This window comes from Suncus etruscus, chromosome 1, assembly GCF_024139225.1.
Source record: "Suncus etruscus isolate mSunEtr1 chromosome 1, mSunEtr1.pri.cur, whole genome shotgun sequence".
Taxonomy (NCBI): domain Eukaryota; kingdom Metazoa; phylum Chordata; class Mammalia; order Eulipotyphla; family Soricidae; genus Suncus; species Suncus etruscus.
In genome coordinates, this window is record NC_064848.1 from 187,110,143 (window position 1) to 187,131,848 (window position 21,706).

The window sequence follows — 21,706 nt, forward strand, 5'->3', positions numbered from 1 at the left end:
AAGAGAGTATTTCAGTCTTCTCTTGTCTGTGGAACAGATTTGAATTTTTTTTTTCCTTTTCAAATATCCCATGAAAGACTTTGGCTTTGGAAAAAAAAAAAAAAAAAGCTAAATGGAAGTTCAAATTGTACTCACCCACTTGTACCACCCCAGTGTGTCACTAGAATCTTGGATTCTCCCATTTGTGTAATGAAATGACCATCATATTAAGACATATCAGGGGGGCCAGAGTGATAACACAGTGGTAGGGCATTTGCCTTGCACGCAGCCAACCCAGTACAGATCCAGGTTCGATTCCTGACATCCCACATGGTCCCCTAAGCCTGCCAGGAGTGATCCCTGAGCACAGAGTCAGGAGTAAGCCTCCCCAAAACAAACAAACAAACAAACAAATGGATTCTCAGCAGTTCCTGACTGCTGGAGCTCATAGCCTTGTGTCATTTCTGTCCCATCAATGGGAGTTGTGTCAAAGTGACTTGATTCTAATTCACAGTTCACGGAGAAGTGCAGAAAAGCGTTTTGTTGAATCAAACATACTGCCCCCACCTTGGCTTCCTTCTCTCTGGCTACTGCTACAACAGCCAGTGAGGAATGGAGGCCTGCAGTGAATTGTGTGTGACTGCTCTCAAGCATCTGCAGAGGAAATGGGGGGGGGGGGTGGGCACGGACCCTCCCAGTGGGTCCTTCACAGGAAACCCCAGTCCAGGCTCACCCCTTCACTGCAACCTTGTGAAAGGACATGGAGATATCCTGGGGTGCATTCCCAGATGCCACATCTGTATTGTTGTTTCTTTTTTTTTTCTTTTTTGTCTTTTTGTTTTTGGGTCACACCCACTCAGGGGTTACTCGCTCCTGGTCCATGGGGGACCATATGGGATGTCGGGGATCGATCCACTATCTGTCCTGGATCGGCTGAGTGTGAGGCAAACGCTCTACTGCTGTGCTATCTCTCAGGCCCCAGTACCATTGTTTTCTCAAGCTTCTAATGCTTGGGACTATTTGATGCACAGAAATCACATAGAACATCTCTTGTAAGGAAAATGTGAATTTACCATAGCCTGATTTTTAGGAATCTATGCCAGAAAAAGGAAAATGAATGTCCATTAGGGGTCCGCACAAGGATATTCAGAACAGCACTATTCACAGAGTAGAAGCAGGGCAGGAGAGACAACCAAAGGTTTGAAGCCATGCTACACACACACACATACACACACACACACACACACACACACACAGATGTACTGTAGGGGTCCCAGGCACCTGTAGCTGTCCTAGCCCCCAGCACCACCAGGAAATGATCCCCGATCCCCCAAGTGTTCAGCCAAGCATAGTCCCTGAACACCACAGGCTGGCTCGCAAAAAATGATGGAAAAGAGGCTGGAATGATAGTACAATGGCAGGGTGTTTGCCTTGCACGCAGCTGCCCAGGACAGATGTGAGTTCAAATTCCAGCATTCCAAAATGTCCCCCCGGGCCCAGAGATATAGCACAGCAGTGTTTGCCTTGCAAGCAGCCGATCCAGGACCTAAGGTGGTTGGTTCGAATCCCGGTGCCCCATATAGTCAGTCCCCTGTGCCTGCCAGGTGCTATTTCTGAGCAGACAGTCAGGAGTAACCCCTGAGCACCGCCAGGTGTGGCCCAAAAACCAAAAAAAAAAAAAAAAAAAAAAAAGTCCCCCAAGCCTGCCAGGAGCGATTTCTGAGAGCAGAGCCAGGAGTAACCCCTAAGCGCAGCTGGGTATAACCAACCAACAAACAAATAATAACAACAACAAAACAACGATAAAAGAAACATTCAGCATGGCTATCACTTGTTGAACTGTTAAATATACCATAGCAATTGAATGGATCACTGTTCAGAAATTTAAAAAACATTACTGTCAGGGGTAAGAGTGATAGCACAGTGATAGGGCATTTGCCTTGCATGCTGCCTACTCTGGACAGATCCAGGTTTGATCCCCGGCATCTCCTGAGCCTGCCAAGAGAAATTTTTGAGCTCAGAGCCAGGAGTAAACCCTGAACAGCACCAGATGTGGCCCCAAAACAAACAAAAAAATTACTGGCCAGAGTGATAGCATAGTGGTAGGGCATTTACCTTGCAAGCGGCCAACCTATGATGGACCCAGGTTTAATCTCCAGCATTCCATATGATCCCGAGTCTGCCAGAAGAGATTTCTGAGCACAGAACCAGGAGTAACCCCTGAACACTGCCAGGTGTAGCCCAAAAACCACACAACACACACACACACACACACTCACACACACACACACACACACAATTACTGACATATGCAACAATTAAGATAGGCTCTAAAAGACATTATGCTAAAGTAAAAGAAGTCAAAAGTGAATGATGACAGATCTCATTTAATATGAGATGCCCAGAAAGGGTAAATCAACAGGGTCATAAATAAAATAGGTAGTTTCCTGGGTTGGGGATAAGGCTCAAGACTGCAAAGAGGGGGCCAGAGAGATAGCACAGTGGCGTTTGCCTTGCTAGCAGCTGACCCAGGACCTAAGGTGGTTGGTTTGAATCCCGGGGTCCCATATGGTCCCCATGCCTGCTAGGACCTATTTCTGCGCAGATAGCCAGGAGTAATCCCAGAGCGCCGCCGGGTGCCCCCCCCCCAAAAAAAGATGCAAAGAGGTGATGGAAAAGCTCTGAAACATGTCCATGAACAACTCTACCTTTCCAAAATCCCACTAAGTACTTGACAATATGTAAATTATATCCACAGAGTTGTTTCTTTTATTTCTTTGGGGTTTTTTGGGGGGGGGGTTTGGGGGGGTTCACACCTGGTGGCACTCAAAGGTTACTCCTTGCTCTATGCTCAGAAATGGCTCCTGGCAGGTTCAGAAGACCATATGGGATGCCAGGATTCAAACTACCGTCTGTCTGGTTCGACTGCTTGCAAGACAAATGCCCTACTGCTGTGCTATGTCTCTGGCCCCAAGTTATTTCTTTTTTTTTTTTTTTTTCCCAAGTTGGGTTTTTTTTTTTTTTTTTTTGGTTTTTGGGCCACACCCGGCGGTGCTCAGGGGTTACTCCTGGCTGTCTGCTCAGAAATAGCTCCTGGCAGGCAAGGGGACACCGGGATTCGAACCAACCACCTTTGGTCTTGGATTGGCTGCTTGCAAGGCAAACGCCGCTGTGCTATCTCTCCGGGCCCTAAGCCACGTTCTTACCCCACATCTGGTAACAGAAAAAGAGGCCCAACCAATTAATTCTTAAAAAAAAAAGACAGCTGGGGCTGGAGAGATAGCATGGAGTTAAGGAGTTTGCCTTGCATGCAGAAGGATGGTGGTTCGAATCCCAGCATCGCATATGGTCCCCCAAGCCTGCCAGGAGTGATTTCTGAGCGTAGAGTCAGGAGTAACCCCTGAGCGCTGCCGGGTGTGACCAAAAACCAAAAAGATAGCTTCCCTGTATGTCTCCCATATATAATCATTTTTTAATCAATCAGAAAATTTCTAAATAATGTAGATTTTTGCTCTTTCTTAGTGGTGTTAAAAAATCCATAAAGTTTAGGCTTCTAGTCACATTGCTTTGTTGTAACATTTTGTGCTTTTTATGCCTTGTTACATGCTGTACACTTCACTTTCTCTTCTGTTCATATTTACTATGTAACGATTTTTTTCTTCCAAGTTTTATTGTGGTATAAATTGAGATGCAACACCAGAGAAATTTAGGTTGTTCAGCATATTGACTTGTCTTTCAGTGTATCATGAAATGATACCATGGGGGGCCGGGTGGTGGCGCTAAAGGTAAGGTGCCTGCCTTGCCTGCGCTAGCCTTGGACGGACCGCGATTCGATCCCCCGGTGTCCCATATGGTCCCCCAAGCCAGGAGCAACTTCTGAGCGCATAGCCAGGAGTAACTCCTGAGTGTTACCGGGTGTGGCCCAAAAACCAAAAAAAGAAAAAAAAAAAAAAAAAGAAATGATACCATGGGCTTAGCTAACATCATATCAAATACAAAAAAAAAAGTATACATATATTCATTTCTCTAAAATAAACATATTTTAAATAAAATATGTATTTTAGGGGCCGGCGAGGTGGCGCTAGAGGTAAGGTGTCTGCCTTGCAAGCGCTAGCCAAGGAAGGACCACAGTTCGATCCCCCCCGAGTCCCATATGGTCCCCCAAGCCAGGGGCAATTTCTGAGCGCTTAGCCAGGAGTAACCCCTGAGCATCATATAGGTATGGCCCGAAACCCCCCCAAAAATATGTATTTTACAAACTGCATCTATATTATGATGAGAATTTTTCATATCTACTCTTAACAACCTTCATATATATATACTTATCACACAATAGTGTTAACTATTACCAATGTGAACTGGGAAGATGGCTCAAAGGGCTAGAACATATATATCCCACATATGTGGGATCCAAGGTTCAATCCCTGGCATGGGACATTCCCCTGAGCACTATAGGGAGTGAGCCCCAAGCACTACTGGGTATAGCTCTCCCCAAGAACAAAAAAGGGGGGGGTTGGCGAGTGATAGCACAGTGATAAGGAGATTGCTTTGCATGCAGCCTACACAAGACGAACCACAGTTCAAATTCCAGCACCCATATGGCCCCTAAGTCTGCCAGGAGCGACTTCTGAGCACAGAGTCAGGAGTAACACCTGAATGCCACCAGGTGTGACCCAAAAACAAAAACAAAAATCTATAGTTATTCTGTTGTTCTTTGAACCCTATGGCTGTAAATTTACTAAGTAACCAATGAGCATTATTCCTGCCCTCCAATCTGCAAAGTACACACAGAAGCTCTCTGACAATCACTCAGACTACAGTATTGCTCTGGCCCCTCTGGCATTTTTTAAATGAAAACTTCCTTGTCCAGACATCATCCTGATGGTCTGATTCTATTCCTTTGGTTTGTATCTATTCCTTTGGTTTGTAAGAGAAGAAAAAGTGGGCCGGGAAGGTAGCACTAGAGGTAAGGTGTCTGCCTTGCAAGCGCTAGCGTAGGACGGACCTCGGTTCGATCCCCCGGCGTCCCATATGGTCCCCCCAAGCCAGGGGCGATTTCTGAGTGCATAGCCAGGAGTAACCCCTGAGTGTCAAACGGGTGTGGCCCAAAAACCAAAAAAAAAAAAAAAGAGAAGAAAAAGTAAAATAAAGGCTAGAGAGATAGTACCCAGGTTCAGATCCCATATGAGCACCTCTAGGAATTATTTTTAAATAATTATTCAGAGTAATCCCTGAGTATGGCCAGGTATGGCCCAAAACAAAAGAAAAAAAAAAAAAAAGAAAAGGAAATGGGGCCAGAGAGATAGCATGGAGGGAGGACATTTGCCTTGAATGCAGAAGGACGGTGGTTCGAATCCCGGCATCCCATATGGTCCCCCAAGCCTGCCAGGATCGATTTCTGAGCATAGAGCCAGGAGTAACCCCTGAGCACAGCTGGGTGTGACCCAAAAACCAATAAATAAATAAATAAATAGAAATTTCCTTCTTTATAATGTCAGAGAGTCTGATACAAACCAAAGAACTAGAATCAGGCCATCAGGATGATGTCTGGACAAGGAACTTTCATTTTAAAAATGCCAGAGGGGCCAGAGCAATACTACAGAAGGTAGGGTATTTGTTTCACACAAGCCTGACCGAATTCAATCTTCAGCAACATGTAAAATTCCTAGAGCCCTGCCAGGAGTGAGTCCTGAGCACAGAGATAGGAGTAAGTCCTAAAAACAGTGTGGTCAGAAAATAAGCAAATAAACAAAAAAGTAAGTAAAAAAAAAATGCCAGAAATAGTTTTGGATTCCAAATCAAATGAAGAGAGACAATAAAGACAAAGTAAGTTGTGGCTAAATTCTGGTGGTTAAGTTGACCTCAAGACTGGGTGACTAAATAGAAGCTAATAAAGAGCTTTTCCGATTTCCTTGAACAGAACTTCCTTAAGGGGTCACACAGGAGAGCAAAGGCAGGACTGGAATTTCTGCTTCTGAAGACGCAGGTGCAGCCAAAGCAGCTTCTAACAAACCTGGTCCACATTTTTAATGCCAGCAGACTGACTGGCATCGCGGCCTACCTGCCTCGATCCCATTGTTACTTCGTTCAGTTGGTATAATTAGCGAATCTATTATGGGTAAGGTCACGAATTATTTTTAATTATTAAACCACGGGTCTCCATATGTTCCTGTTTAGATAGCTTCACCCCAGGCAGAATTCCGTTTTCGAGACTTGTCATGCCTGCAACTTCAAATCTAGAGCCAATAGCTGTCGGTGAGAAGGAAGATTTCAGGCAGGCAGGCGGCTGAGTGAGAAAACATCTGGACTGAGCAGTCAGAAGGAGAAAGGTCACATGTTAAATCCAGATAATCTTGTTTATTGGTGTTTGAAGGTCAGATACCAAGGGCAGGATTACCTCGGCCCTCCTGCAGGTCTGCCTCTGACATCCTTATTCATCTGCTGTATTGTGTGTGTATGTGTGTGTGTGTGTTTGTGTGTTGACAAGAGACCATACAAAATATTCAAGGGGTTGTGTTGTCAGTCATTCCCCAGTGTAACCTCCCTCATTCAGAACTTGAAGCCCGAGCACTGTGTCAACTTCTCACCAGACTGCTGAGAAATAATCACAGAGAGAAAACACAATACAGAGCAGATGATGCTTTTTCTTGACACAACTTCCCTCAAATTCCACACTGTATTTTCTACAGCCTTTTCTATCAAAATGAAGAAAAGAGAAGAGTGCTCAAATCAGCATGAAATACAATTAAAAGATTTCCCTGGACATGGTTTAGGTTAGCCAAGAAGAAAGGAGGATGGGGCTATTCCCTAATCACCAGTCACAACCAGTGGTGCTCGGGGACTACTTCAAGCTCAGTGCTCACAGGTTACTCCCTGTGGTGCTCAGGGGACTTTGAAGACTGGGGTCTGGGCTTGACCTTTTGCATGCAAAGCGTATACTCCAACCCATTTTTTTTATTAGTTTCTTTTTATTAGTTTTTACATTCTGAGGTCATCTCTAGTGGTGCTCAGGGCTTACTCCTGGCTCTATGCTCAGGGATTCTTCCTGGCAGTTCTCTGGAGCTCTATGCAGTGCTGGGAATTGAACCTGTATTAGTCACATGCAAGGCAAATGCCTTACCTGCTGTACTGTCTCCCTGACAGCAGAATGCATCTCTTTAGGAGATGGAGGAAGTTCTTTTTATGGAAGCTTGGTTGAAGAAATCATCTAATTGACCACTGATCTGGTTTGCTGAAGTATGAAAACAGGTAAAATTTAGGAAAGGGCAGAAATGTGCCTTTTAATTATAAAGCAGAGAAGGATTTTGTGATGAGGAGGAGGAAAAGAGGAGTCACAACTTGTAGCAGCCTTACCCAGCAAACTGATTTTAGGAAGAAGAACACAGCAGCAGAAGATCTAGAGTAGATCCTCTAAATATTACCCAGCAGTCTTTGGCAAGTTTCTCCAACCCGTTTGAAAAACACTGCTAAGAAGAGCATATTAGGGCCTAGAAGTACAGCAGCTAGGGCATTTGCCCGTACACAGCAACCAGGGTTTAATCCCCAGTACCCCATATGGTTTCCCAATCACAACTAACAATATCCTCTGAGCTCAGACCCAGGAGTAAAGCCCTGATCACAGCCAAAACAAATTAAACAAAAAAGAGCAGAGGTAGTGACCAACGAACATCTGAACAACAGGCAGTAAATGGACACTTGGATGCAAAGGCATAAAGACAAATGGAAGGACCAGAGAAATTGCTCAACATACTGAGCAAGTGCTTGGCGAGTGGGAGGCCTGGGTTCTAAATTCAGCACACAGTCCTCCGTACTCCCAGGAATTAGCCTCAAACACCAACCCAGGGTCCCCCTGAGCACTGCCAAATGTGTACTCCCCCCCCCCAAAAAAAAAGAGGAAAAGAAAAATGGAGTCTCTACTGTGAAACTCAGAATTGGACATAAATGTAAACAGAGTGTCTATGTCATGCCATCACATTATCTATCACCTTTTGGGTGACCATGGATGGAGAGTTTGTGACAATGCAGCAGGTAAATATGAGGAAAGAACAGGATGGAGGCAGACCCTGCTGTCTGCCCCTCTTGCTTTTCTTTTTTTGGGGGGAGGGATGGGCCACACCTAGCAATACTCAGGGGTTACTCCTGGCTCTGCACTCAGAAATCGCTCCTGGCAGGCTCAGGGGACTTAGGGAATACTGGGCATCGAACCTGGGCCTGTCCAGGGTAGGCAGCATGCAAGGCAAGTGCCCTACTGCTGTGTTATCTCTCCGCGCTCCCCCTCCTTTTGCATTCTATGTCAGAAGCAAGTTAATATCCTACACTGGATTTATGAAAATCAATGGGCTAGTGAGCCAGGAAGTGATATTCAGTCTTCCGTCCAGTTATATGCTGGGAAATACTGAAATACCAATTTGGGGCAGGGAAACAGCTTGTGGACACCAGATCCCAGGTCCCATAGACAACTGACCAGGCACAATCATGGGCTCACAGATTCCTGAAAATGTAACCAGTGATGAGAGCAGACTTGACTCTCAGCCTGGCCCTTGTCGCCAAGCCTAAGCAGGGCACTGGCCTCAAGGCACCAGAATATGCAACTGTCACCACACCTGATGCCAGCTTGGGTTTGAGCAACTAAACTATCTGGGCAAAGGGAAATGCTTGGAGAGTCTGAGGAGATCCAGGAGGTTCCACATATTCTGACCAATGAGGCAGAAAAGTACCTTTTGCTTCCCTCATCTTGCTTTCATTTCAAGGGACAGAGCACATACTCCTTCGCCCAAGAAAAGCCAAAGGAAACCAGGGGAGCATCTCTGAGGACTACAGAGGACAGAGGCCCATCCTCCTGCCTGTCAACCACTAAACCCAACCGCTCCGATTCAACAGGGGTCAAGGGTCTTCCTGTAGGTTCTCTCTTGGTCTACTGAGCTAACCAATTTGGCTAAATGAACAAGACCCTGCGGTGACTTTTGTTACAAGGACGCAAGATGCGGTGTTGGGGCTCTATCATGGACAGCGTGTACCGTTCTGATACCCTCAAAGCCACGAGGTCTCTCTGCCCCTGGTGAGGGCTACAGAAATCCCCTGCGAGGGAACTCGTGCAACAGAACACTGCTGATGTTGTAAGATAACTCCTGCATCCCACGAGCGACAGGTCTTGATCTAGGCTTGAGAGATGTAATATTTTGATAAAAAACGGCACTTCCGTTTGAAGCACTCACTTGCGTGTGCTAAGTAGCACCACGGGAACCTCAGTGAACGCCTAGGCAGGCTGACTTGGTCTCCCCTGAACCCTCCAGTCATCGAGCCTCCCTTCACACATCTGAACGGAGGAGCAGTAATTAGCATCCATAAACCACAAATGTGGCTTGGCTTTTTGTGTGTGTATGGTTTTTTTTGTTTCCCCTTGTCAGAAGCATCAAAGTAGTTCAGAGTTCTTATGAGCACACGCACAGAGAGAGTGCACCTCAAAAGAATGAAGACTCTGACTCGGAAAGCTACCCAAGACAGAGTGACTCTTTAGCGCCTGAGGGAGAAGGCAAGAATGGGTGATTTGGGATTGTTTTTTTGATAGTGAACTTCCTAATTAAAAGGTTTGTCTTTGAGGAAAGCATCACCCAATGCACTGAAGTTGTGCAGACATTAGTATTAGAAGATTCCTTTTAGTCCTTTTTCACTAACGGATCCAATTTCCCCAGGGAACTGGGAGCACAATAATCATGAAGTAAATCCACTCACTGTCATGACTGTACAATGAAATGACAAGAAATCTACTTTGTGATGACCATTGGGTATCGATCAGCTGTAAAGATTTAGGACATTGGGGCTGGAGCAAGGTACATGGGTTCAATCATCAGCACCCCATCTGATGCTTGCCAGAGTGATCCCTGAACCTGTACAGAGCCAGCCAGGAGTAAACTCTCAGAAGTGATGGGTGTAGCCCAAATCTGTCCTGTCCCACAAAAAAATTCAAGAGATAAAGAGTGTTCCCCAGACATGGCCCTGTCAGGATCCCCAAAAGGGGCTTCATTTAAAAATCAGGCCTTTAGGGCTTTTGTTTGTATGCTGACCACACCTGATGGTACTCAAGGCTTACTCCTGACTCTGTGCTCAAGAATCTTACATAGTAGTGCTCATGGGAAATGGAGTATTGGGGGCTCATGCCAAGATTGGCCACATAGAAGGCAAGTACTACCTGCTGTATTATCTTTAATTCTAGAAATTAGATCTTTGTAAAATGCTGTTAGGACGGGTGATGCTCAGACACTTTCCTTCAATGTGGCCAACGTGGTTTGACCCGGGGCATTGGTATTTCCAGTCCCTAGTGATGTAAGAAAATACCTAAGCTCTTAAAGACTCCACTGCTTGTGGTAGTTTGTTCTAAAAGCCTCAGGATGTGAACATAAGGGTAATAGTACAAAATTTGGGCTGTTGAGGTTGGAATGATACTCATATATCCCTCCTCCATCTGTAGCTACAGAGCCAACTAGAGAATGTGAAAAGACATGGTGGTTGCCACGGGACAGCTTAAGATGGTGGTCTGTAGAGCATTAAAGGTAAGACAATAGTAGTAGCCCTATATAATTCCCTTATTATTTCCTGAGGAAGAGGCACTCTCTGAGCATTCATGTGTAAGGTCAGATGCTCAGAACATACCTGTGTGGGACCGACTCTTCCTTCCACACTCTGCATCGGCATTGCCAATACGGAGCTCCAAGTTAAGAGGAAGAAGGAGCAAAATTAAAAGCTGGCTGAGTGGTATGTCCCAGACCTTCTGTGATTCACTGTGTATCTTTTTAAATTCTTTTTTTTTGGCTTTTGGGCCACACCCGGCAGTGCTCAGGGGTTACTCCTGGCTGTCTGCTCAGAAATAGCTCCTGGCAGGCACGGGGGACCACATGGGACACCGGGATTTGAACCAACCACCTTTGGTCCTGGATCGGCTGCTTGCAAGGCAAACCCGCTGTGCTATCTCTCCGGGCCCTCTTTTTAAATTCTTAATTTATCTTTTTTTTTTGTTTGTTTGGGGGCCATACCAGTGCTTGAGAGTTGCTCTTTGCAGTATTTGGGAGGCCCGATATAGTTCTGGAAATTGAGTCCAGGCCTCCTGCATAAAACACTGGTACTTGGCCCACTGAGTTCTCTCTCTGGCTCTGAAAAGACCTTCTACCATTTGGACTCATAGCCCCTGGGTACAGATCATTAAGTACTAAGGTCTAGACATTTGTATTTTCTTGTGATTCTCAGTGGACCTAGGCCAGAGACCTAGCAACAAAGCAAGTCCTCATGACCTGCTTAGAAGCCCTGATCTGACTTCTGTTTTGGCGTTAGGATGAGTGACCTGATTAGTATATCAGATATATAATATAGTTATATATATAGGTATATCAGATATATTAGTATATCAGGTTGTTCTTCAGAGATGTTCAGTGGATCATGTGTGAACAACAGAGCTATAATTTTTTTTCTGATTAAAAATAATTGTGGGGTGCTCGCTTCGGCAGCACATATACTAGTCATTCAAAAGCCAGTAGGAGGGTTTAATGCCCTCTGCATTCAGTGAATTACTCAAGAGGCTCCTAGCATTTCCAAGACTAACGAAGAGAAAGATATTGAGGAAAAGGGGCAATTCTGTGTACCTAATATTCCAGACCCATCTGATAATTCAGAGTGACTTGTCTCTCTTATTTTTTTTTTTTTTTTTTTTTTTTTTTTTTTTGGTTTTTGGGCCACACCCTGTGACGCTCAGGGGTTACTCCTGGCTATGCGCTCAGAAGTTGCTCCTGGCTTCTTGGGGGACCATATGGGACGCCGGGGGATCGAACCGCGGTCCGTCCTAGGCTAGCGAAGGCAAGGCAGGCACCTTACCTCCAGCGCCACCGCCCGGCCCCGTCTCTCTTATTTTATTATTGTGACATTTACTTATTCCTGCTGTAACATTGGTTTCTAACTTGATGTAGTTTATAGGTGTCTGTTATTAAAATTCAACATCTCCACATACTACAGTGTGTTGCACAGGCAGGGCTTTTTGTTGTTGTTGTTGTTGTTGTTGTTTGAGTTGTAAATGGTCTCATAGGGCTCTTTTCCGTAATTCTAATGTAAAGGGGGGGTCAACGTTGGCCATATACAATTCCATATAAAATATAGTTAGGTGTTTATTTAAGGTCTCCATGAGCACTATCCAAACTTCAATTCTAAAGGGCCTGCAGAGAGTGCAAATAATAAAGCCTATGGCCATGACATGTGCATGGCCCCAAGTTCCACCTCAGCACTGCCAGGGTTGGTTGTGGTGTTCCCAAATACTGCACTTCCAGGCCCACACCACTTGGTATGGCCCCGACTAAAGATAAAAACAAAAGACTGAGAGGAGCAAGGAGTGAGCCTCAAGGGCCTGGGAGGAAATAACAAGCATGGATGGACAGTGCTCCTGTGCATTAGCTTTATATTCACTCTCCAATCTACTAGATACTCATTCTCAGGAAGAATGGAGGAAAAGACTCAATGGCCATACAAAATTTTACTTTCATTTTGTTTTGTTTTGTTTGGATGCCACATTTGGCGTCCACAGTGCTCGGAGGCTACTTTTTGTTGGGTACTTAGGGTTGTTCCTCAGAGATGTTCAGTGGATCATGTGTGAACAACAGAGCTATGTATTTTTTCTGATTAAAAATAATTGTGGGGCCGCAGCAGTAATACAGAGGGGAGGGCACTTGCCTTGAATGTGGCTGACCTAGGTTTGATCTCCAACATCTCATATGGTCCTGAGACTACCAGGAGTGATTCCTGAGTGCAGAGCCAGAAGTAACCAATCTCTGAGCATTGCCATATAAGGCCCAAATCCACCACCCCCAATTTTGCTTTAAATGTGTTAAAATGAGCTAGAGAGATAACACAGTGGTAGGGCATTTGCCTTGTATGCAGTCAACCCAGGACAGATGGTGGTTCGAATCCTGGCATCCCATACCCATATGGTTCCCCAAGCCTGCAAAGGAGCGATTTCTGAGTGCAGAGCCAGAAGTAACCCCTGAGCGTCACCTGTGTGACCCCCAAAACAAACAAACAAAAATAAAACCAAATAAATGTGTTAAGAGATCCTTCCCCACTGTCTTTTGAAAGTGTATGGGGACCAGGGAGAGTGTTCAAAGGGCTGGAGTGCATGTGCGAGGCCCCAGTTACTGCTGGCTGTGACAAGTGGCTCTGAAAGCATCACTGGACCTAAGTAGCTAATAATGAGGTATAATACTGAATGGTCTGGAATTTTTGCTGAGTATCACTGAGATTGAATCCTAGGCCCCTGAGGACTGTTTGGGGAGTCTACAAAATTATTTATCAGAACACTATTCCTTTCCAGGACCAAAACACTTTATAACTCATCACACAATGAATGTACACATTCAACCAGGAGGCAGCAAACCATGGGCTGCCTGGCAGATCTGACTGGGCCTGTTTCTCTGGTGTTTAGACCACACCTAACACCATGTGATGTCGAGGATCATGCCTGAGCCTCCTGCATGCATGAGCTCTAGTCTTCTGAGTCATCTTTGTGTCCCCTTCCTTCCCACTGACTATTTTTGAATATAAAGTTGCCCCATAATACAGTGGTACAAATAAAGATTAGTTCCAAAGATAGTTTTTTAAAAAAGCTGATCCTGACTTCAAATGTGAACCTGAGGAATTTTGGACTTTATGATGGTGGGAGAAAATCTGAGATCAGGGAGCCTGGGGGATAGTGCCAGGGTAATGATGCAGCCTGACTTGGTCAGTCCCACATAATCTCCCAAGCATTACTGGGTGTGACCCTGGAGGATCCTGAGCATAGAGCATCACAGGGGTAATCCTCGAGGCCCTGAGAAGCACCAGGGAAGCCCAGAAGTAGCCCTAGAATACCCTGAGCACTACTTGGGTTGCCCAAAATAAAGGGTCTGAACACATAGTAAGGGTAAGGGTAAGGTAAGGCATTTTCCTTGCACCCAGCCAACCCAGGTTTGATCTTCAGCATCCCATATTGTCCCCTGAACCAGAAGTAATCCTTGAGCACCACTGGCATTTATACACCCCAAAATAAATTTAAAAAGCCATCAATAAACAAAAAAACAGGGGCTGTAGCAATAGCACAGTGGGCAGGGCATTTGCCTTGCACGAGGCTGACCCAGTTCGATTCCTGGCATCCTATATAGTCCCCCTGACCCTGCCAGGAATGATTTCTGAGTACAGAGTCAGGAGTAACCCCTGAGTACCACCGGGTGTGGTCCAAAAAAACAAACTAAAATTAAAACTAGCCAGAGAGCTAGTACAAGGGTAAGATGCTTACTTTGCATGCAGCCAACCCTAGTTTGATCCCTGTCACCACCTAGACTCCCCCAAACCCTGCCAGAGCCCTGCCATGAGTGATACCTGAGTACAGAACCAGGAGTTAGCACTGAACACTGCTGGTTGTAGTATGAAGAACAAAAACAAAAGAAACTAAAAATCAGGTCCAATTGAAAGCATATTTTAAATTTTTATCTTTTCCCAGGCTAGCAATGTCCAGCAGGGATTGCTGGCCCCAAAGAGCTAAAGAACCAGAGGAGAAACTATGGTCTCAGCACTGTTTCTCACATGCCATTTTGATTCTTGGCATCACCTGGCATCGTCCTCAGCACCACTGGGAATGACCCACAAGTCCAGGGATGGGAATTGGCCCTAAGTACCATCAGGTGTGGCCTAAATCCTGCCCTCCCCACCAAATGAAGCATGATTACAATCATTCTGAATATTAAACATTACAAGACTAAATAAGTCTTAGTTTGTAAAAAAAAAAAAAAAAAAAGAAAAAGTGTCAGGGGGCATTAAAGAGAAATTATGCCATTAAACATAAATAGACTAAGACCTCCTCAAGCTGGGGGGGGGGGGCCTCAGTGGTAGAACACATGCCACCTCAAACGTGTGAGGCCCTGATTTCAATCCAAAATAGGTAAAGACGTAATTACTTAGGATTCTGATAGCTAAATTTTCATAATTACCTTTAAAAACATAAGACTCGTCCTTTTTCTAGATCAAGTCTTAATGTTTATTTGCATATTTCAGAATTACATTATTATGCAATGGGTATATCTTTTCTAGCAGATACTTCTACTTTGCAATTATATCATATAATCACCAGGCATAATTTGCACACAGTGATTGTATCTTTTTAAAAATCTGGGGCCTGATAATCTCAGCCAAAGCTATATGACCCAAATTAAGTGCCAATATGAATGCCACAGTTATCTGGAGCTTAATCATGAAATAATGAATTAATCACTCAATTCTAAAGTTAGCCTGTTCATTTTGTTCTGAATCTCTTTAAATGAGATATTTTTCCAGTCCCCAGAGATAGGTTTCCCTGAAATCATTCTTCCTTCCTTTGTCTTTCCCTTTCTTTGATTTCATTTTATATTCCTTTATGAAAGCACGTGTCTACTTGCTAGGATGGGAAGTTACCAAGTCATGACTAATCATGTAATAATTCCAATTTCATCTTTAAAGATGTCTCAGTTGAAGTATAGTTATTGAATATGAGGTTTTTAGACTGTTTCAAATCCCTCTGTTTACTAGATATACTATTTGGTTTCTTTATGTTTGAATTTCTCTTCCCGCCCACCACACCTCCAAGGACCTGGAAACATAAAACTCAGAATCTACTTCTGAACCCAGAGCAAATTCCACCATCAAAGATCAATGCCCAGGCCAAGAACTGCAGAGGGAAAATCGGTGCACAAATCAAGCACAGAAGCCCTGGCTCATTACCATGGGTGCCCAGTTAGCACTGACTTCTGAGCCTGTCTCCATGGATATCACCTTCAAGAAGCTGCCTGAAGCTGAGAGAATACCACATGTCTTTCCTCAGCACAAGTGACCACATCCTGTGCCAGGCAGTATTTTTCAGACTCTGTGGTTAAAAACTGGTACAAGGTAAAGGTATAGTTAGGCAGAGCTGGAATGTCACTTGAAGCTGTGATTTGAATCGCAGAAGTCTGAGACAGAGAAATTCCATTTCTTGGTCCATTGAGAATCGAAGTCAGGGCTGTGGGGAGACAGCTCAAGGGGTTGAGTGCATGCTTTGCATGTGTGAGGTCTGGGTTTGATTCCTGCCAAGGCATGGACTTCCAAGCACTGCTAATAAGAATGAGTCCTGTGATGGAAAGAACCCTGTCTCATTGTTTATCTGAAATTCAATTATGAAGGATTCTGTAGATCACAAGTATTTCAATAAAATAAAATTTTTAAAAAAAGGAAGAAGAAGAATAAGTCTTGATCATAGTGTCAGAAGTAGCCTTTGATTACCACTGGGTGTGACCCCAAAACAACATAACAAGGTTTTCCTGCTGTGGACTAACTCAACATTTGAAATTGGATAGTCTGATGCCAAAAGGATAATATTAAAGGTAAGGTGCTTGCCTTGTATACGGCTGACCCTGGTTCAAATCCCAGAACTGCATATGGTGCCTTGAGCCCTGCCAGGGGTGATCCTTGAGCACAGAGCCAGAAGTAAGCCCTGAGTACAGACAAGTGTGACTCCAAAACCAATCACACACACACACACACACACACACACTTTTGGGGGGTTACTCAGCACTCAGGGGTTACTCCTGGCTCTGTGTTTAGAAATTGCTCCTGGCAGGCTCAGGGGACCATATGTGATGCCTGAAATCGAACCCAGGTCCATCCCAGGTCAGCTACATGCAAAGCAAATACCCTACTGCTGGGCTATTGCTCCGACCCCACACACATATAATTAACTGAAAACACTAAATTAATTAAGTTGTTTATTCAAGGAGTATTTATTGCAGACCCACAACAAGCCAAGTAATGTTCGAAATGCTGCAAACACCAAGCAGTGAAAAAGACAGCTCGAGAGCCTGGCTAATGAAGGGTGTAGGAGAGAGACAATAAACAAATATACAAATGAACTCCCAAATTATCCCTGGTAATTTTGTGTAAGTGCCATGCAGAGAATTAAAATAGGGTACTGTGTTAAAATAGTGACTGGCTGTTAAGGAAAAGTGTCTCTAGAGAAATGACATCTAAAATAAGATCTGAGTGACATTAAGCGATATTGATCTGATTTATCCACATAAATATCAGCATAAAATGTGTGCAATATTCATACAAACATCCTGTTCAAATTTCTCAGGAATGTCTGGTAGCATTCTGAAGTGCTAACAGAAATTATCTTTGGATAGATCAGGACAGAGGTGTTTTTTTCTCTCTTTTCTTTTTATTTCTGTGATGTTTTCAAATTATGATAACTTATAAATATATATTTATATGAATATATATAAATTATATATTTTATATATGTATATATTTAGGGACTTAAAAGATAACTCAAAGAGCTAGTGAACATGCGTTTACATGCTAGAGGTTTGAATGGCCCTGCTAGGTCTCATAATCACTGCTGAGAACAACCCTTGGGCACAAAACCAGGAGTGTCCCTGAGCACAGTGGGTGTGGTCAAAAATCCACACACAAACAGATAGTACAGCGGATAGGGTTCTTGCTTTGTGCACAGTCCCCCTCGGTTCCATCCCTGGCATCCCCTAAGGTCCCCTGAGGCCCATCAGTAGTGAACCCTAAGCATAGAACCAGCAGCAACCCTGAGCAATGCCACATCTATCCCCCCCCCCAAAAAAAAATTAAATGAAGTTAGTACAATAGACACTGAACAAGCACTATGGCTTCTCAAACTGATGATATGATCTTGTAGCAGATCATTAAATGTAAATATCTGTAAAATAACCAAAACAGACTTATTCCCACTTAACCAACAGAAGCAAGTTTTCCTTGGAGAGCTCCTGCTATATTGTCATTATTAAGTCTCAACCATCTGTTCTGAGGACACACTTACCTTCCATGGCTTCATCTTCATCAGCTGGGCCTTCCGTACTATCCACATTTTCTATCTCATGAGGTTTAGTTAAATCGTAGTCATTCAAAACCACTGGACCTTCTAGGAGATAAAAAGAATCTTAAGTAAGCACTCCAAATACTCCACTTGAATACCAAGTATTAAATCGTCACCGTTCTGACTTCATACATTCCCTTGGTGTCAGGATGTGTGCACCTCCACCTCAGAGGCACCAGATGGGAAAACTCTTAAGGCTGACTTCCCAGCCCAGGGTTTATGCAACTTTCTACTAGAACAAGGCTTTGCTGAATATTTCTTTCACCTGAGTGAAAATGCACTCAAGCTCCATCTGGACAGAAATCCTCTTTCGTTTGGTGTGAATCACATTTCATAATCTGCTCCTGCTATTTATGAGCAAGTTTTAATAGTCACAGAAAAGAAGCATAGAGTCTGGAGATCCTGGCAAAACCCAACTTGGAAAAGATGCTTTCTTGAGAGAAAGTCTGCAAGGTTCTGTATACCATCCTATTTCTCATTCTGTATCCATTTTTGGACCAGAGACACAGCTCATATGCTTTGTATGTGGAAGGCATGGGTTCAATCCTAGGCTCAGCATGGTCCCTAGAGTATGTCTGAGAACAGGTTGGGAGCAGGCACTAGAGTCTTGTTGTATGTGACCCCAAAACATAAAAAAAAAAAAGTTCTAAAAACCTCAAATAAAAAAAATGGCTTAATGGGAAATGGAAAAGTGCCTGTCTTGCATGCATGAAACCTGGGTTTGATTCCCAGCACTGAAAAACAAAAAAATCCATTTAAACGTGATTCTGTGAAGAACACAATGGCTTCCAAGAGCCTTTACTTCTTAGAACATTTACTAAATGCTGACTAATCTACAGAGATGAAAAGTCACTATTCACAGATACAGAGAAGACATGCCCACATGCATACAGTGTGGCCAAAGTTCCTCGGTGAAAGAGCAAAGGCCTAATGAAAGCTCACCCAAATAAACAGCAACTGTGGGGAAATCAAGTTTGATGGAGATAAACTTTGAACAGTAAATACCAATGACCTGAGAAGTACCTCAGAAGGAACAATGTATCTGGGGTCATTTCACATCTAAGCCTATAGCTTTACAAGAAGTTGTTAACAAATGAAATGACCTGGAGAGGGGCTCACCTACTTCCTGTCCAACCTTTTCCTAATAGTCAATGGCATGCTTACTGAGCCCCTATCACCTGCAGCCACAGCAAGGGGGGGCCAAAGACCCCACCCTAACACCCTAATGCTGGGCTGACGCAGAAGTTACTAAAAACTCTACAGAGCTCTTTCTTTCCACTGCAGCCCAAGCAAGACACTTACGGGAACACAGGAGTTAGAGGGAAGTACATTGCATAACATGTGTGACTAAGGGGCCTGAAAATGTGGTTAACACACACTTATATTCTGGTTTATAAACAAGTTGCATTTCTTCACCTCTGTATCTCATAATATATGTGTATACACTCCTAACTCTCTAACACTGTTCTAAATGGTGCATTTTTCCTTAGTCTGAAAGGCTTGACACGTCTGAGCAGTGACTATAAAGCCCAGGTCTCGTTAAAATAGGTCAGGAGCCAGGAGCTAGAGAGATAGGCACTTGCTGTGCATGTGGCAACTCTGGTTCAATCCCTGGCATCCCATATGGTCCCCTGAGCTCCCCAGCAGTGATTCCTGAGTGCAGAACCAGGAATAACCCCTGACTAACTTGCGGGCTGTGGTCCCCAAATAAACAAATAAATGATAAAATTGTTGAGAGCCAGAGGTATAGTACAGGGGCTAAGACACTGGTCTTATTATATATGGCTGACCTATGTTCAATTCCCAGCACCACATATAATCCCCTCAGCACTATCAGGGATGATCCCTGAGCACAGAGCCAGGAGTAAGCCCTGAGTACTGCCAGGTGTGGCCCCCAAACCACAAAGCAAAAAATAAAATAGGAGGTTCCAATTCACCGGAGCACAAAATGTCATAAAGTTTTATAATGCAGCACAAGACCTGATATCAACTAAATTGGTAGGGGAAATATGGCAGCCAGGCGTGGAGGTCAAAGGGCTGGAATGAAGTGCATGTCGGACATGCATGGAGCTCTGGGTCTTATCCCTGACACTGTAGGGCCTGCCGAGCACTATCAGGTGTAGCCCCAGTCTCACCAGCACCGCTGGGGAGGCCTCACCCTAAAGAAAAGCAAAGAGAGAAGTTCTGTTTGTTTCAAAAGCAGTTTATATTCATCACTATATTAGTCATGTGAGTGAACTACCAGAGTGATTAATATTTGAAATAAATTAGTTTCAGTGTTTATGGCTTATTCTGGATCAGTTAGGAGACTGTGGTGTGAGTCAGATCTAGCCATGACCGTTGTTTTGTGGTGCTAGGGATTGAACCCAGAGCCCACACAAACAAGGGGAATGCTTTATCACTGAGCACTTCCCTGCCCCATTCATGCTGGATTTCCTGTGTTTTGTTGTTGTTTTTACACTTTTTTGGAGGGGGGGCTATACCCAGCAGTACTTCAGGACTTACTCCTGGCTCTACACTCAGGGTTTATTCATGGCAGGACTCCGGGGACCATATGGGATGCTTTGGATCAAACCTAGGTTGGTCATGTCTAAGGCAAGTGCTCTACCCACTATACTGTCTCCTAGGCTCAAAAAAAAATATTTAAAAAGCAAACAAACAGGGATAAACATTAGGTGGGTTTTGGCCTGGCCCCAAGATGCCGAAGTATTTATATAACCTAAACGAATGAGTAATGTCTGTACCAGGAAGAGACAACCATGTTTAATTTTTGTTTTAGGTTTGGGCCACACCTGGTGGTGTTCTGGGGTTATTCCAAGCTCTGAGTTCAGGGTCACCCCCAGCAGTGCTCCGGGGACCATGTGGTGCCAGGGATTAAACCCTGTCTCCTACTTGCAAACTACAGGCTCCAACCTTTTGAGTTATTTCCCCAGCCCAACAAGCACATTTTTAAAAACTTGTTTCCAGAGCATGTTTCGATGCTGATGAGAATAGTCCATTCTTTGGTAATTTTAGTCGAAATCTATTTCTGATGTTACCTGGGGGCGCAGATGGCTCCTGAGTGCTTTTCAGTTCCACACTTGACTTTATATCTGGAAAGGAAAAGAATAGAAATATTAGCTACTTAAGAGGAAATTCTTTCAAGATGTGTGCTGCAAATTAAGGAAGGCCCCTATTTTGGAAGTCTTAGCAGATCTTTCCTTCAGAGTGGGCTGGCGCTCTGTCCTCACTGGAAGTGACTAAGAGGGAATAATAAATGGATTCTCTAGGCAGCATCCTTTTCTTTTTGTTTTGTTTTGGTTTTATTTTATTTTTGGCTTTTGGGTCATACCCAGTGGTGCTCAGGGGTTACTCCTTGCTCTGCTCTCCAGAATCACTCCTGGCAGTGCTTGGGGGGGTGGGAGGTGGGGGGAAATCAAAAGGGATGCCAAGAATCCAAGAATCTAATCCAGGTACAAGGCAAATGTCCTACCAGTTGTGCTATCTCTTCAGCCCAGCATTGTATTTTAAAGAAATTAAGAGAAGGGGCCCAAAATAATACTACAGTGGGCAGAATGCTTGTCTTGCACATGGCCAATCTAGATTCAATCCCAGCACGTTAGATGGTCCCCCAAGTCCAGTAATAATCCCTGAGCATACTGCATGCAGTAAGCCTGAGGTAAGGATGTGTGGCTGGCTTTTTTTGTTTGTTTGTTTGTTTTGTTTTGTTTTTGGCCACACCTGGGTCTGCGCTCAGAAATAGCTCCTGGTAGGCTTGGAAGACCATATGGGATATCTGGAATTGAACCCAGATCCATTCCAGGTCAT

At 44.2% G+C, this 21,706-nt stretch overlaps 1 protein-coding gene across 1 annotated transcript in view; it reads right to left on the bottom strand.

The window, feature by feature from the left end:
- IKZF3 (IKAROS family zinc finger 3) overlaps window positions 1-21,706 on the bottom strand; it is a 98,580-nt gene that overhangs the window by 48,269 nt on the left and 28,605 nt on the right. The window contains exons 2-3 of the mRNA XM_049766910.1: window positions 20,938-20,991; window positions 17,843-17,944 (exon numbers count right to left, since the gene is read on the bottom strand). Of these exons, the coding sequence (XP_049622867.1) occupies window positions 17,843-17,944; window positions 20,938-20,991 (156 nt within the window). The remainder of the gene's footprint in view (window positions 1-17,842; window positions 17,945-20,937; window positions 20,992-21,706) is intronic.